Source organism: Netta rufina (assembly GCF_964035555.1).
Source record: "Netta rufina genome assembly, chromosome: 13".
Lineage (NCBI taxonomy): Eukaryota > Metazoa > Chordata > Aves > Anseriformes > Anatidae > Netta > Netta rufina.
This window is the reverse complement of record NC_140136.1, coordinates 16,029,698-16,047,422: the sequence shown is the minus strand read 5'-3', so window position 1 is coordinate 16,047,422 and position 17,725 is coordinate 16,029,698. Positions and strand designations below refer to the sequence as shown.

The 17,725-nt window shown below is 36.6% G+C and overlaps 1 protein-coding gene across 3 annotated transcripts in view; it reads left to right on the top strand.

The window, feature by feature from the left end:
• Positions 1 to 16,373, top strand: part of CHD9 (chromodomain helicase DNA binding protein 9) — a 93,446-nt gene extending 77,073 nt beyond the window's left edge. Inside the window, exons 29-41 of one of the 3 annotated variants that reach the window (XM_084294781.1) lie at positions 486 to 543; positions 875 to 917; positions 1,069 to 1,288; positions 1,433 to 1,635; positions 1,927 to 2,835; positions 4,911 to 5,071; positions 5,940 to 6,212; positions 7,021 to 7,189; positions 8,028 to 8,167; positions 8,655 to 8,876; positions 9,651 to 9,779; positions 12,025 to 12,129; positions 12,954 to 16,373. In XM_084294781.1, coding sequence (XP_084150907.1) covers positions 486 to 543; positions 875 to 917; positions 1,069 to 1,288; positions 1,433 to 1,635; positions 1,927 to 2,835; positions 4,911 to 5,071; positions 5,940 to 6,212; positions 7,021 to 7,189; positions 8,028 to 8,167; positions 8,655 to 8,876; positions 9,651 to 9,779; positions 12,025 to 12,129; positions 12,954 to 13,817 — 3,496 coding nt within the window. In that variant the 3' untranslated portion in view covers positions 13,818 to 16,373. Of the gene's footprint in view, positions 1 to 485; positions 544 to 874; positions 918 to 1,068; positions 1,289 to 1,432; positions 1,636 to 1,926; positions 2,836 to 4,907; positions 5,072 to 5,939; positions 6,213 to 7,020; positions 7,190 to 8,027; positions 8,168 to 8,654; positions 8,877 to 9,650; positions 9,780 to 12,024; positions 12,130 to 12,953 lie in introns of all 3 variants that reach the window. The other 2 variants (XM_084294782.1, XM_084294780.1) reach the window with 2 other exon arrangements.
• Positions 16,374 to 17,725: the final 1,352 nt, after the last annotated feature.

Sequence of the window (17,725 nt, the reverse complement as noted above, 5' to 3'; positions counted from 1 at the left end):
TAATTATCTGGGATTTCACGTTTAAGGGAGAAATGCATCAACTTTATGTTAAAGGGATTGTGCATTGTGCTGCTACTTAAGAAATAATAAATGCTGAAGTGTACAAGCCTTCAGAGGCTGAATAGCACAGATCTATTTAATTTGATTTTAGGTTGGCCACCTTGATGTGTTTTCATGTGTAGTTAACCAGTGACACCAGTAGATCGCTTTGAGTATTACTGGATAACTTCTGAAAGAGATAACTTCTTTACTCATTGCTTCATCAATGATATTAGCAACTGTGCTGATAAAGAATATGAGTGAGACAGTAAATGGGAGGGGGGGCAGGATTCAAGCAAAAGTTGTTATGAAATATTTTCCTTGTTTCAAATATAAAATTAAACACAGTGTATGTAACTAAATTGAAATGGGTTTTGCTTGATTTGAAAGAGTGTAAGGTCTTCCTAAATATTGTTAAAATGTGTTTTGTGTTAAAACTTTAACAGGGACGTAGAAGATCCGGAATATAAACCAGCACCAGCATTGTTTAAAGATGACATAGAGGTATAACAGCCATCTATTAATAGCTATTTTTAACACACTTAAAATGTGTTAAATGTTATAATGTGTTTCCATCTTTTTCTTGAGCAAATAATTACATTTTTCTGTGTTTTTCAAAATTGATAGACCTTACTCCCTGTTTCTCTGCAGTTGGGGGTGGGGAACAGGAGCAATTTACTGTGTAATTGTGTTGTGTGCCTTGTTAGCTGCCTGTCCAAAACTCACGTTACTCTTGTTCTTTGTCATTATTTGTAAATTGTCTACAAGAAGTGCATTTTACCTAAATCCTTGGAGAAGGATACATTTATTTTGTTTCACTTTTGTTTTTCTACAGGACGATGTTTCATCTCCGGGTGATTTGGTAATAGCAGATGGAGGTAAATAGATAGAACTTGAAATCTGCACCTTATTTTTGGTTGCTTAATTCCCCTGACTTAACTAAAACTTGTTGACATTGCCTTGTGTAGACCCATGGAGACGAGCAACGATTAATTTATTTATTTTTTCTGTGATTTTGTCTTAATATAGATGGACAAATGATGGAAGGAGACAAAATCTATTGGCCCACCCAGTCTGCCTTAACAACACGTCTTCGACGCCTAATAACAGCTTATCAACGAACCAGTAAAAATAGGCAGGCCCAGCAGATCCAGCCAGCATTCCCAATACAAACTAGTATGATGCAGCCTCCATACGAAGAAGCTGCTCTAAACCCAAAGATGGCTGCTAAGATAGAAAGACAGCAAAGGTATATGCATTATAGAAATGCGAATGTTTATGCATACTTATTTAAAATATATTTAGAGAGAAGTAATTGCTAGCCACATGATATAGTGAAGAAAATTAAAGTGGTTTTTTTTGTTTGTTTTTTTTTTTTTGCTTGGTCATGAAGGTGGACAAGAAGAGAAGAAGCTGATTTCTACAGAGTTGTGTCCACATTTGGAGTGGTATTTGATCCGGAACGGGGACGATTTGATTGGACCAAATTTAGAGCAATGGCTAGGCTACATAAGAAAACTGATGAGAGCTTAGAAAAGTACCTGTATGCTTTTATGTCAATGTGCAGGAGGGTCTGTCGTCTCCCCTCAAAAGAAGGTGGGTGTATATATTTTTATCTTTAGTTTTATCTTTACTTTTTATTTAAAGTGTTTTTCTTGATTATTGCCTTCTTTGTTCATGTATTCTGAAATAAAAATGGGGGTAAAGAAAATAAGTAAAGATCTTAAGTGAAGCGTAAAATTATAAGCTTGTAATGGGGGAACATAACTGATTGAAGCCATCTACTTCTAGTATTGCTTTGCAGTGGTTGTTTTTTGCACTTTTTTTGTTTTTCTTTTTCTTTTTTTTTTTGCCAGATTCTCATCTTTTTGTTTTGTTTTAAAACAGAACTCGTAGACCCGAACATTTTTATCCAACCGATTACAGAGGAGCGTGCTTCCCGGACTTTGTATCGCATCGAGCTCCTAAGGAAGGTGCGAGAACAGGCCCTTAGACACCCCCAGCTGTTTGAGCGACTAAAGCTATGTCAGCCAAACCCAGACTTACCTGTCTGGTGGGAGTGTGGGACTCACGACAGGGATTTGCTTATTGGAGCTGCTAAACATGGAGTTAGCAGGACAGATTATCATATCCTTCGTGATCCTGAACTGTCATTTATGTCTGCCCAGAGGAACTATAGTCAGAACAAAGTGGCGCTCTCAAGGACTTCTACTCCGCTCTTGCATCAGTACCAGATGGCATTAGCTGCTTCTCCTCTTACACCGCAGTCAAGATTGCCAGATGCTAAAGTGAATGCTCTCGAGGATGCAAAAGTGAAAAATGAAAATCTGAAAGAGGATGCTCAGTCTTCTGGAGAGGAATCTATGTCTACAGAGGAGACACAGACGATAATGAAATCTGAACCTCTGAGTCCAAAAAACGGCACACCAGTACAAAATACAGACCACAGACCTAGTGTGAAGACTGAAACAGACAGGCGCATGGTGGCAGCAAGGACAGAGCCTCTAACTCCAAACCCAGCTTCCAAAAAACAGAGAGTCAGCAAAAGAGGATCTGACTCTAGCTCTGACTCAGACTCTGACTCAGATAGATCATCCTGTTCTTCCAGGTCATCTTCGTCATCCTCTTCGTCTTCCTCATCTTGTTCGCACTCTCGATCAGGCTCTAGTTCTTCTTCATCTTCATCTTGTTCTTCAGCATCTTCATCCTCATCATCTTCATCATCCTCTTCATCATCCTCATCATCATCATCGTCTGAAGAGAGTGATAGTGATGAAGAGGAGGCACAAAAACGTGGTATGTTGGTAGTCTTATTTCTGAAATACAATTTTTAAATTGAACAAATTTATTCATAATGAAAGAATGTCCAAAAAAGGTTATTGAATCCCAGAAAAGTTTTTGCTTGATCTGAAGCGAGTCAGAAAAAATTCAAGAGAGCTTTTTGCTTTGCTTCTTATCAGTGCTTTGGATGAGGTAGTTGGTTTTGCTTGCCTTTTTTTTTTTTTTTTTTTTTTTTTTTTTTTTTTTTTCAGCCTTGCTCTCCTGCATATGTAGCTTCCTCACTGTTCTTTCAGGAAATCTACAAGTGTACAAGTTTGTGATGTAAGCTGCTTTTTCTTGAAAGCTCGAGGTGGCCAAGCAGTGTACTTGCGCTGAAAAATTTCCAACACTTAAATACATACTTCAAAACTGCAGTGATTATAGAGTATAGGACCCAAGAACCCGTAGAGACACTTCTGGAAGGTTCAAAGTAAAAACAAAAGCCTCTGATCAGTGAACTGATTTGAAATGTGCACTAAGCCAACCAATCATTATTTGAAACATTCCTTACTTTTAGATACTCTGACCTGGACTCGACTTTTGCCTTGTTCAGACTCAGAATGTGGAAATATTTCTCTGCTCTGTGATAATAAATGGTAATAGAAAAGAGAAGAGAATGAAGTTAAGCTGTGGCATTACAGCATGACTAAATAAGCTGACTATTCTCCCGATACCTCAAAAGAAAATATTTAATCAGATAGATCCTGTTGTTCTTTGGAAATGACAGCTAGAACCCCTAGGGTTAATATACTGGGAAAAGTGGGCAAGTTAAATGCCTCTTAGGCAAAATAATTAAGATGCTGCTCCCTGTAGCAGTGGGAGGACATGTTCAAAGGAAACAGCTGTATGAAAAAAATAAAAGCAGTGAGAGAAAAGGAAAGCTTACATGACTTCGATCTTCAGTTCTAGATGGTGGATACCATAACATGTGCTGCAAGTCAAAATATTAGCCTTGCTTTCTGCCAGCTCAGTCTGTTTATGCAAGTAATTGTGCCATTCTCAGATGTGCAAAATCTTAAATTCTTTCTGTGGCTATTTTACTGTAACTTGGTATTGAAGAGATTGGCAAATGCTGGAAAGCTTCTCTTGAAATTCATCTGTGCTTTCAGTTGTAGGCCCAGTTTTTGCATCATATATTGTATGGTGGAACCTTTGGTGTACTTTCCATAATGGAAACATAGTTTGAGAGAGTAAAATAATATCAAGTCACTGAATACATAGCTATAGCTAAGGACAGATACGAGTTCAGTAGAATTATCCTGCTTGTTTTGCTGACGTAGTATTTCCTTGTAAGGCAGCACCTTTTTTCCAGTTTGACTGTTTCCCTATAACATAGTGAAACTTCTATTGTGAGATGGAAGCAAAAGTAAAATAAAGATGAAGAGAGAAATATAAGAAAGTCAGGGGACACACTGACTGGTGGGGGAGAGGGGGGAAATCAATGATTTAAAATAAGTAAGTAAATAAAATTACAATTATGCAGAAGTGCATTTTCAATATGAATGAGTAAATTAGAACATCCAGTGTTCCATATAGTAAATGAAATGGCATACTACTTTTAAAAGTAGTATCCCAATAGATTTGCCACACTCTGGTAATAGACACCTTTCTTTTCAATCTAATTCTGTATTTTAATATGTTTACCTGTAAAATAAAGTACTAATTTTAAAGTAAAAAAGGACTTCCTATCAGCTTACCGTGTAGCATGCCCATTTTCAAATATCTCAAATTTGGCATGTTAAGCTCTCAAAAAGTTAACAGAAATATATATATATATATATATATATATATATACACACACACACACACACACACACACACACACACACACACACACACACATATATATATACATATGGAACTTACATGCCTAGAAAAGGGTCATCAGTCACACTGAAAAAACTTGCAAATTAATAAATTAATTGTTCAGTGTAATTTGGAGTTTGGACTTTCTTTGAATGTTGCTTTATATGTTGTTTACCTGAGCCTCTTACTGTGAGCCTATTTTTTAACTTACAACATCAAGTGATATTAGTGGTTTTATTTAGCAGAAGGAACCGCTCATATAAAAGCATATGATGAAGAAAGTGTAGCTTCTCTGAGTACAACGCAAGATGAGACGCAAGACAGTTTCCAGCTGAACAATGGGACACCAAATTCCAGTTACCTCCTACAAGGTGGCTACATGTTGGCAGCATCCTATTGGCCAAAGGCAAGTTTATCGTACTACTTTGAAAATCAAGGTTAAACAGGAAGGTGGGCTGTGACATACATTAGTATTCAATTAAATATGCTAACAACACATCACAGAAGATCTTGGGGGGGGGGTTGGAAAACAATTGACTTCAGGGTAAATTATAGTAAAACTGCAGTTAAGCAGTTTACGCATCAGTTGTAGAGCTGTATCTGTACATGAGAAAACATTCACTTGGGAAGCAGAATGTGAAAGAAAGCATATGTTGGATGTAGATGAGATAAATGATCAGGTATTTGAATTTTAAGTCAGTGATTGTATTCCTTAGAGTAGTTCAAAAGTATGTCAAAAGTAGAGCAAGAAATCATTTATGCTACATGTTAGAAACTATTTTATTTGGGGATATCAGACACCTCCCGCTACATTGTAAAATCCTAGTAAAATCCTGAAGTTGTGCTGAAGTATAGACTGGGTGAGGCAGTGATCTAATACAGCTCTCGTGTTAGAATTTTTACTGTGTGACTCTGTATGTTGAAACAGTCCAGTATATGTGGAAAGATAATTGTACTAATGGACTGCAAATTCATCTTATTTGAAATAAGTTCTGGATAGTTTCAAGCTTTTTAGTTGTGTCCAAATTCCTATGACTGACATAACTAATTTCAATTCTGTGGTTGATTGTTTGCTTTTCGGTCTTCCACAATATATTTTTTGCATTTGAGAGTTATGTGCTTTTTTGCTGTTTTTCAATAGTCAGAGAGAAGATCCATGTGATTTGGTTCATAGTTAGGAAGTTCGCAGAGCAGTTTGTTGCATACTACATAAATGTAATGTATGCAGTGTTACTAAGCATTACACTTACAAAAATACTTTCTCTGGTTTTTAGGATCGAGTTATGATTAACCGGCTCGATAGTATTTGTCAAACAGTGTTGAAAGGTAAATGGCCTTCAGCAAGAAGGAACTATGACAGCAATACGGTGGCATCTTTCTACACAACCAAGCTTCTGGATAGTCCGGGTGCAGCTGCAGATTACAGTGAGCCCAGTGCACCAACACCCCCTCTTGCAGGTGTTAAAGAAGAATATGATCAGTCACCACAGATGTCAAAGGTGAAGAAGCATGTACGAGAAAAGGAGTTTACAGTGAAAATCAATGACGTATGTTTATTTTTATTGCCCTAGGACCTGATTGCGATTGCGGTGTGCGGCATGCTTTACCTGCAAGTGGCTGCCTGCTCTTATTCTCACTTCCTTCACACACTTGTTTGTGGGTATTTGGGTCTGCTTCTTCTGAGGTTTTTGTTTTTTTTTCATTGTTGGTTTTAGTTTTCATAAAACTCTGGAGGGGAATCACCACTATTTCGCTCTTTGAGTTGAAATTTTGCTGTTATATTGCTTCTTCAGACAGCCTGTTTTACGCATTTCCTTAAAAAATGGGTTTAATAAACAGTATTTCTGTTTGGCTTTTTTGAACATTTCAGCATATCCTATTCAGCAACTAGTTTTTTTTTCATGGCCTTTTAGAGAATTACAGGCATGTTTTCAAGCTAGAATGTAGGCTAGAAGCTTCAAACGTTTTTCTTATCTATATTTTGTGACCTGTTGGTAGCATGTAAAAAATATACAAAACTTTTTTCTTGCAATTGGATTTGTTACTTGTTTAGGATATTATCAGGTAGGCAGCTGTTTAGTGTCTAGATTTTTCAATTAGGATGTTATATGAAGATGTTATATAATCTATATTCTTAGAGGCAATTCCACAAAATTTCCAGTCAGTTTCCTTTACATGGAGGAGAATCAAGACTAGTTTTAAGGTCTAATGTAAGTTTTTTGTTCTTCATTAACTCCTCTGGAGTAACCGTTTGTATTCTCATACAAACTGAAACTCATACAACAAAAATCCTGATTATGAAGTAGTCGTTCTGCTTCAGAAGAGACTCTTCTAACCCTGGGATTTATTTAACAGGAAGGTGGTTTGAAATTGACTTTTCAGAAGCAGGGACTGTCTCAGAAAAGGCCATTTGAAAGCGAGGAAGGTGCATTGGGACAGCAGCAATACCTGGCTCGGCTACGTGAACTCCAGAACGCTTCAGAAACCAGCCTCGTCAACTTCCCCAAATCACTTCCTGAATCGGGTATATACTGTGAATTCCTAAATGTCGGAGGACATGAGGATTAGTAATAAATCTTTTCTTCCATGTTCTTCTGTTAAACTCCATGTATATAGGCAGTGGAGAGAGATGTTGGCAGTGTTTTTTGCTCTAAACTGCTATTTAGGGGAATTCTGTGCAGTGTGTTAGGGAATCTGGGCACCTGAGTTAGGATATCAGACTGCGAGTACTCTCACAGTGTCAGTTAATTGTAAAATTCATTTATTAGAAGGATGCCATCTTGCATTTTAAACACCCCCACAAGAAGATCGTAGTAATTATAAAGCTCATCAGTCTCCACTGTAAATAACGAGTTCAAATTACAGCTTATTACAACTAGTTTGGAAGTAAAGATGAAGAATTCTAGACTTATGCCTGTGTTGTCTTTGCACTCTTCATATTCTTGCCTGTGTCTCATGTAATGAAACAGTGGAAGACAATAGTCTAGAAGAAGGTTTGTGGCTTACAGCCAAAACCTCATAGCTTATTTTCATAACAGTAAGTGTATGTGGCTAATTTAAAAAGCATTTGAATTTAGCAGTTAAAATTTGGATTAAAATATTTGTAGTATTAGAATTGGGTGCTTGCATTAGGCCAGATTCTGATCAAATGGCTGTAATTGATTGCATGCTTATGCATATGAAAACATCTCCTTTGAAAATACCATCCTTAGCTTTCATTTTCTGCTAAATATATTACATGTAGAAATTATCTGCACTAGCACAACTTCAGAATTAAAAGAAAAAAAGGAAATAAAATTGAAGTGTTTCTTCGTATGAACAATTTAAGCATCGACATGAATTTTGCTGTGTAATTTCATTAGGTACTTCCAGTCACATAACAGCCAGCGCCAACGGAGTGATAGTCGACAGTCAGCCTGCAGTCAAAAAGAGAAGGGGAAGAAGAAAGAATGTGGAAGGAGTTGATGTCCTCTTTATAAATAGAAATAAGCAGCCTAACCATGTAAGTAAACTCCATTATGTATCCAAAATAAGGCCTAGATTACTGTTAATTCCTTACCTGAGTGTAACTGGTTGTCAACATTCAGTGAAAAATTTATTACACGGCTGTTTTTTTCTGAAACTATTCACTGGATGCGTATAACTACACCAATAAGAACTGGTGGAGTTTTACTAAAATATTAGAAACATTACAATTTAAAAAAAAATTCTAGTTTTGATAAGCTGTTTTGATTAACAGTGTATTATTAAAAAACTTGATATTTGTCTTAGCAACACCTTCTGATGTTACACACGTTCATGTGTTACGGGACCTGATCTTACAGGGATTTAAAGGGAGCTTATCTTTATGCACCTAATTAGTCTCCCCGAGTCCTTGAGTTTGTGCGTAATGATCTGCAGGACTGTGGCCTTCATTGTATCATACATGAAATAATCGTGATGGTTTGCCTTCTATGGAGAACTTAGTCGAATGTTTCGAATTTCTCCAGGTTAATCCAGGTATTAACTCCTGCCAAGTTGCTGCAGGAATAAACCCAGCGCTCACCTACACGCAGTCACAAGGCATGCTTGATGCAGAGAGTCCAGTTCCTGTTATTAACCTCAAAGATGGAACAAGGCTTGCAGGTGATGATGCCCCCAAAAGGAAAGATTTAGAAAGGTGGCTGAAAGAACATCCCGGCTATGTTGAAGATTTAGGAGCTTGTATTCCTGTGAGTATTCCTTTCAGCTCTACTTCAGTGAAACAGCAAAACATTTCTCATAAAATACATTTCAATTGGTACTGCATGTTTCATGGAATTATCTTTCTTTCTTCGTTCTTTTTTGTTGTTTAGGAAGGAAAATGTCCGGTTTCTCTTACACATTTGAGCTCTACAAGCCTTTCATTTATTTCCCTTCCTTCCAAATGTAATTGCTAAGAAAAGTAATACTAAACAAAGAGATTTGATATTTGTATAGTTGTACATAGGATTTACAAAATTATCTAAGATAAGAAACCTAATTAGCTAAATGGTATCATGGTAATATGAGAAATTATGGGAGCTGAAAACATGTAGCAGCATAGTTAGTGATGTGCAAGAGGGGTTAGACTTTACTGTGGGATGTACCCCCTATCTGCGTTACAGGGTATGGTAGTGATCTTTATGTGGGCGTGATTTTTCTCAAGTTACTTCTGAATTCAGATTTGTTAATGTTGAACAGAATGCCAGAAGTCTTATTTATGACATCTTGAATAACAGCCTTATTTCTTCAGAAAGATGTTATAATACAAAAAGAAACAGCATCTGTGCTAGTTAACACACTGATGAAAACTGAAAAAAATATTAAAACAAACAATGGATAGAAGCTGTTTCTTGGTCTTCTCATTACATAGTTGTGATTTGTAAATGAATACTGATGTTAACATGTTTCTGAAAGTAATTTTTACCACTTTTTGAAACAGTTATATCAGAAACATAATTGGCTTTGTAATTTCTTTATAATAGAGGACGCAGCTGCATGATGGGAGGCCCAAACAAAAAAGACATCGTTGTCGAAACCCTAATAAACTGGATGTTAATAGTTTGACTGGTGAAGAACGTGTTCAGCTCATAAATAGAAGAAATGCAAGAAAGGTATTCATATTGCTCTTCTCATTTATATGCTCCCCAAGTTAAAAGTTATCTGAAATGAAGTCTAGTATTTTATCAGGTGTAACTTTGTGTACAAGTTAAAGGTTTTCTGATAGGGGTTTGGCACAGAACAAGAACATAGATCACAATCTTCTAGTAAGCATTTTATGACTTTGAAAACGTACGAGATACTGCTAGGAACTTACCTTGTGGTTGAGAGTGAATTGAACACTCAATATATTGCAGTATTTGTGCCACTGACTAACACAGAAGCATGGCCACTGAAATCTTTTGTTCTGTTGTAAAAATGACTCTTTGTACCTCACTATTTCAGTTTAACTGTCGGACTTGTTACAGAAACTTTTTCAGGGAAAGTTTTTAGTCTCTGTATAATTTTAATCTACTTGAAGACTAGCAGCAAAGACAATGCTTTTAAAAAGGACCTGTTTTTAAATTTGACGTTTTTTTTAGTGTAATTCTTTGTATGTTCTAATCAAATAACAGCATTCTCAGAAATTCTAAATTCTGGGCATGCCATATCATTTTTACATGATTGCGTTTCAAAAAGATTAAAAATAGATTGGTAGTGCATCTCTCATAGCATCTTGCCCATTGGTATTGCTTAAATCCTGTGTACTGGATCATTTTGCATTTTTTCTTTATTTTTGTTGTTATCTCTGCCATTCAACCTTTATGGGTCACCAGCATATATGCATTGTACATAAAATTGCTAGGTTTTGATCAGGGGGTCAAAAGTAGTGGTTGTTGGGTTTTTTGGTCTAAAATTTGAACAGTGGAAGATGGGAAGCCAGATGCTGAATACAAGTTTTCAGATATATGAATATATGGTCAAAGTTCAAAAGATGTAATGCACTTGAATGTGCTTTGGGGAAGGCAAAAGGGCCATACTCAAGAAAAGCATATAGAACATTCCTGTTATTTATGGAATGAATTTAGATTCTTGGGATGGTGTCTCTGAGTGTCAGAGTAGTATTAAAGCAGCAATCCAGGGAGAGTCTTCGAGGTGTTGATTGCATCACCTTCTAGAGCATTTTCTCTGTGTTGCTGCCAGTTTCTGTTAGAGAGTAGTTGCAAGGAAAGCAGTTTTTTTATTGTTGTTATTATTTTAATGCTGCCATTAAGGTCAGAAGCTTTGTGTGTTTGTAGAGGAAAGTGAGGCAGAACTTGGGTCTTTAATCCTTTCCATGCATTGGGATAGCTGCTCTGAAGAGGAACCTCTATGGTTGCTAGTCTCTTGAAAAACACTTCTCTATAGTAAGCTGTGCCCTGAGGAATCTTCAAAGTTGATTACTGACAAATGAGGGATTTGGTCTTTGCTTGCTGTAAGAGCCTATGTTTTCATGATGGCTTTTTTCTTTCCCGCACCCAAGTTGAGGCGGTCTTCCTCTGTTACCTTATTACTCAGTTTCCCCAGTTATAACCTGCCCCTGACTTATCTGCATCACTGAACTCTCCAAAATATTCTCTCATTTTCTTTTCTGAATTACATATTTAGTAACATGGGGTGGGAGGACCATAAGTAGCCTAGGAAATGTGAATTTAAGCTGCAGTTTATAGACAAAGCTGAATAGATACTGCAAGTTTTTCCCCTCTCTTTCAGCCATTTCTTCTTTCTTTCTGGATCATAGAATAGAATCACAAAATAATATAGATCTGAGTAATACTTCTGGTTAATTTGAAAGCTTACTTCCTTGTTTATATGATTTTATTAAGACATGCTGTCTAGCAGTCATAACTCAAAAATTACCTTCTTTGCATGGAAAAAATACATGAACTTCACAAGAGAAACAGAGCCTCCCAGTGGAAGTATTTTAGAAGCAGACTGAGATAAGAGTGATCTAGTGAATAGATGAAAAGGTGAACAAATGAGATTATAACTACAAACTTGCTATTACTTGTTCACTATTTTCTATTCATAGTGTTGCTCTTTGCTTTGTTACATGTCTAAATAATTTCCTGATGTTTAGCGTAGAATGAATGTTAGATACTGAAGTTGTGGCATGTGAGTGTAATGGAGGAGTTAGGGCTTAGGTTGAGAACAAATCAGGAATGTCTCACATATACCGACAGAAATCAATTAAATGCTATGCTATACTTACTGATAATTGTAAGACTATATGTGTGTTGTTCTATGAAAGACAAAAATGAAACAGTGTCAGTTATGGTTGTTGCCTTTTTTTCTTATCAGAAGAGAAATATTCACTAACTTCTCCGTTCTGTTTCTCAGGTGGGGGGTGCATTTGCTCCCCCTCTGAAGGATTTGTGCAGGTTCTTGAAAGAAAATCCAGAGTATGGAGTGGCTCCTGAATGGGGAGATGTTGTAAAACAGTCTGTGAGTATTGGCAAAATGAGATATCTGTGACGTAGGGTGGAAGGCAAGGTTTCATTTCTGGTATTAAATTATATTAAATGTGGAGTATGAGTCAGTATTAGCTTTTTTTTCAGCCAGCTTGGTTCCTTAAAGTGGTTTGCTGGCACAGCTGTGAGTAGGCGGAAGAGAAGGGACAGTAACTGGCAACCCCAAATTAGAGATTTGGTTGAAGGTGCTATAATGCTGTGACTTCATCTCATAAATGAGGGCTTGCAGAGGTGAAGTAAATAGTATGCAAGCCTTAAAAAGAAGTGGTCTGAATCCCATTTTAATAGAATTGAAAGTGAGTCTTTATTCTTAAGTTTATGGATAAGATGAAATATAAAGACATTAAATAGATACAGGCAATAATAAAAAGGACTTGGAGATTGGTCTGTGTGCAGTCACACGTCTATATTTAACCTTAACTGTTTTTTTTTTTTAATTAAGTGGTATCAAACTAAGTGATTAGAATGTGATAATATTGCAAAGCAGTGCTATGTTTTAGGTCTTGAAATGAGTGCTCCTCTAATTAGCTGTATTCGGGTTGATGTGCGAACGTCTGAAGATGAGTTAGCAATGGGTCTGAGAAGACACCTGCTTAGACCTGGCTGTAGAAATGGCACTTCAGATGTTTGAGATGTGATAGCACAAAGCCACCATAAATTCCAGTGAGTGGTCTAGAGATGGAGCTGCTGTGCCAGCATACTGGAATCATCTTTGCCACCATTACTGTATGCTTGTGGGGTTTTACTTCTGGATCTTTATGCTATCAAAACACTGATGATACACAATGTTTCTTGCAGGGATTTCTCCCAGAAGTTATGTTTGACCGTATTCTCACTGGGCCTGTTGTGCGGGAAGAAGTAAGCCGGAGGGGAAGGCGCCCGAAAAGTGAGATTGCTAAGGCAACAGCAGCTGCAGCCGCTGCCACTGCTGCGAGCGTGTCGGTTAACCCTCTGCTAGCTAACGGATTGCTGCCGGGAGTGGATCTGCCTAGTCTCCAGGCCTTACAACAAAACCTGCAAAACCTGCAGTCGCTGCAAGTAACGGCGGGCCTAATGGGAATGCCGGCTGGCCTAACTGCTGGAGGAGACGCCAAGAACATGGCCGCCATGTTCCCCATGCTGCTGTCAGGGATGGCTGGATTACCAAACCTGCTGGGCATGAGAGGACTTCTAACCAAGTCTACGGAGTCTATTTCAGAGGATAAAAAGGGAAACGATTCAAAAGAGGCGGATATAAAGAAAGAAAGGACAGAAGACCAAAATACAGATACTGGTGGTGAAAACTCTATTTTGAGCTCTCCTTCGACATCCTCTGCTGCTGCAGCTGCCAATCCTCTCTCTCTTAACCCATTACTTTTGTCCAACATATTTTATCCAGGGATGCTTCTCACTCCAGGCCTTAATCTTCATAACCCAGCTTTGTCTCAGTCTAATATTTTTGATGTACAGGACAGTGAAAGTAATGACACGGGCTCAGCCAAGCCCACAGAAGAAAAGGAGGAAAATTCTAGGGTTAGAGATCAGGAAGACAAAGGGGGAACAGAGCCAAGCTCTCACAACGAAAACAGCACAGATGAGGGTTCAGAGAAAGCAGATGCTTCATCTGGATCTGATAGTACATCATCTTCATCTGAGGATTCAGATTCTAGTGATGAAGACTGACCCCAGACTCTGCACTTAAATTATGAACTGATTTTGAATTTATTCTTTAATTATTTCATTGTAAATAACCCAGTGTTGAGTGCATCAATGATTTACTGACCGAACATTTCAGTATTTGTTTAGAAGTGCAAACTGCTTTCAGAGACGTTTTGCATGTAATATTTCTTGAAGTTCATAAGTTTCTGAACTTGTACGTACTATCAAATACACAATGGTGTAAAATTACAACAAAAGGCATTATAATTTTGTTGGGGGGTTAATTTTATGAAAATAATGCTCAAGTAAGAGCTGTATATTTAATATATTTGCAGTGAACACAGAATACTTTATGCATATTATTGATTTAATTTGAATATAGTTTTACAGCCTCCTTGACACTTATAATTTACAGATCAAAACTCAGCAATAATTTGGGCAGCTAATGAATGTCATGAAAGCTGTAGAATCTACATCACCATCCATTGCTTTAATTACATGAAAATGCTCTAGTGTTGTGATGCACTGCTGTTTCCAATTCAGGTACAAGTGTGTTTAAAAAGATAAATTTTTCCCAATCAGCCAATTAAACTGGCTACCTGTTACCTCAGCTGAGTTAGTTTAGGAAGTTTACATTGGTTTCTATTACTTGTTTTCAGGTTTTGTTTTGTTTTCTAAAGACATCCTGTATATCATGTTAAAATCTGAGCTGAGATATGACTGTTGGTGTTTTTTTTTTCCCCCATCATTACAGCTGTTCTGTGACAGCAGTAAGGGGGAAATAACAACAAAAACTGTCTTATCTCATGCTACTTGGCACCATATAGATCTATTTAGTTTACACCTTGCAAAGTTTTGGGCTCCCTCCGCAGAATTAAAAGTCCCCAAATGAGGAGTAGTTTCCCCAAGACTCAGAAGAGGCAAACTGTCATAAAGTGCCACTGAAAAGACCTTTCAACACTGCATACTTCATGTAAAAATTGTTTGTTTGCTTTGTTTGTGTAGATTTCTATTTGTGTTTTATGTCATAAAACCTCCTGGAGTTACCAGTTAATAATGGTAAATAAAGTATAGATAGTTTTGAACTCCTTTTGAGTTTAAACTTCTCTGCAGATTTAAATCTGACTAAATATTAAATATTACCCCAAATCATTATTGGGATATCACTTCATATGTTATGCTGAGTTACCCACTAAAGAAAAAGCACTTTGAATAGTAAGGAAGATAAATTATTCCTAGAAACAACAGTAACAGGGCATAAAGCATCTGTTGAAGTCCAAAACCTTAGAACCCTTTACTATATAAAATCTGTCTAAATATTTGATGTGTGATCTGATCCCTCCTCCTTCTTAAGCTGCTATTACTCTGACACAGTAGAGGCCCAGATTCACATTTACAGAAGATCTGAACTGACTGAGATTTCAATTGACCTTAGTTCCATCATTTGCAGTCCAAGAAAAGGCAAGTGTTAAGAGAAAATAGATACAGGTACTAGTAGAAGTCATTGAAAAAGCTTTACAAAGGGATAAATTTAAAAATAAAAACAAAAACTGTATATTTTGATATAGTTCTGTTGCTTGCTTGTACAGTAAAACAACTGTGTTGTTTTTTTTTTTACCGAGAACTTTACCAATGAAATATAAGTTTCTATGTGCAAAATAACCCCATGATTAGAAGCAGTATTACATGTAATTACACAGCTATACAAGTACCATTTGGATTGTGCTGGTTACATATTTTCCCAAATAGTATTCTGATTTTTGGCCCTTCATGCAGTGTCTTAGCAATAGTGAAAATTAAAAACTGCCAAGAGAAGGGGGTAGCAATTCTTCATCATGGAAAAAAAAAAAAAAAAGGAAAGAAAAAAGTATTGCATATTTAATATTTTGCCCTTTGTAATATAGCACTTTTATTTAACTAGGATGCATCTATGAAATAGCCAAAGTTCTACAAACAGTTATTAACTTAGTTTGCTGATGGATTATGTCAACAATACCATCACTTCCCACCCTTACCCCACAAAAGAAATCCTAAATCTTGTGGCTAAAACCTAATTTATATCAGATTTATGAAATAAAGTATTTTCCTAATTATGCTCAAGTGAGTTTGGTTACCATTCTAGTGATTCTTTCTATGTAATAAGGCAATTACAGTTTCAAGTAATGAAGGCTGGTACAGACTTGAACATAATGTATTGGGTTTATTTTTAATCAGTTTGAACCAGAAGGGGAAAAATGTCCCACTATCAGCTAGACTATATGCAAATACGGTTGTATAAAGTTAAGGGTTATAAGGAAACCTCAGTAGAATTACACTAATACTGAAGTTAAAATTAAAAGGATATCCAAGGTGATGATAAAGTGTGTGTTGGTAGTTACTAAAAGAACCTTAGCTGTTATTGCCTTGTATTTCTATCCCTTGTTTCAGGCTTCATGATCCAAGTCTTAGTCCAGTTTTTCTTTTGGACATTTGCAATATTTGCCAGTTGTGTTCTGTGTAGTCTGAATTTGCTTTCTGTAGTTGAACAAGCGTCTTAAAAAGTCATTTGTAATTTATTGAATTACTTTCTATGATGTTCTATAGAGCAAATGGAAGTTTAATTATTTTTTATTAAACATATTCTTTGACTACCCATGATGTCAGCCTCAATATATGAAAATAATGCTGTGTAATGATTAAACGTGCATCTCAGAGCAGCAAAAGGTAAGTCTCAGCGTTACAGATGAAACTGAAATTACTCTTAAGGCCTTAAAAAAAAAAATCAAGCTTAGGATGTGTGTTGTGTTTTGTGGTTTTTTTTCAACAGACAAATATTTTACTTTTGTATATTTTTTCTGGGGATTGGTTTGAATCCATTTCCTGTATTCTGTTGTCTTACAAGCAAAATGGGCTGCTGTTGCAGCCCTTGAGTTGCTGTGGAAGGAGTACGTAGTCTAGATTCTGGTTAGAAATGAGAACGCATCTAATGTTCCTGGGTCAGCGTGTTGGGAGTGGACTACCTTTCTGAATCTTGCTTTTCAAAACCCTGCATTACTCCTTTATGTATTTACCATATATTTTAATTTTGTACACAGCACTTAACTATTTTTCATTTTTTTCCTACAGAGTACAGACACTTCTTCGGAATGCAGATTGTCTCCTGGTTGTCAAGTGCCTTCTTGTTTTTAACATGTCACTGAACTTGAATTGTGGTATCCTTCTTATTTATTCCACTCTGAATTTTGTCTCTAGATCACATGTATCCTTTCTAAGCTTCTACTTTTTCAACTGTCTACACAGGTGATAAAAATGTGTATGTGCTTTGCTCTCATGTTCTCATCCATTCCTTTTCTCCTTTAAAGTTCTGCAGAAACCGTAATAATATTTTTTCATTTATTTCTAACAGGCCAATTAGAGAACTGTCACAGACTTGAGTAAATAAAAAATAATGCATATTCATAATCCTGTAAACTTGTAATTCAGTCATCTTAGTCTGTAAAGTAAAATATGAATAGATCTATCTTCAATGAGATTTCCAAGGAACAGAGGATGGAGGAACAGTATTTAATTTCTTGTGCTCAAGTTTTTTTGAAAACCCATCTGGATACATTGATTTGAGCTATAAGGCTGTTAACAGGCCATCCCAGACAAATTCCTGTCCTTTTTGTTATATTTTGTCCAAGTAAATTGCTCTCAATGTGTTGTTTAGTATTTTTATATACCCATTTATCTGTGTAAACAGTTTCCGACCTAGTTCTACTATACCCATATCTTAACATAAGCAAACTGTGTCAGTGTAATGTGGGATTTGCACTGCTGCAGTTGATGAACACTTCAAATTTCACATCTGTATGTTTGCAGGGTGTTGGGGTCATGCTGGGATTTGCAGAGGAGAATAATTGCACTGGTGCAGCTAGTACTGTTCCAGGTAATGTCTCTTGTGCCTACCCCCT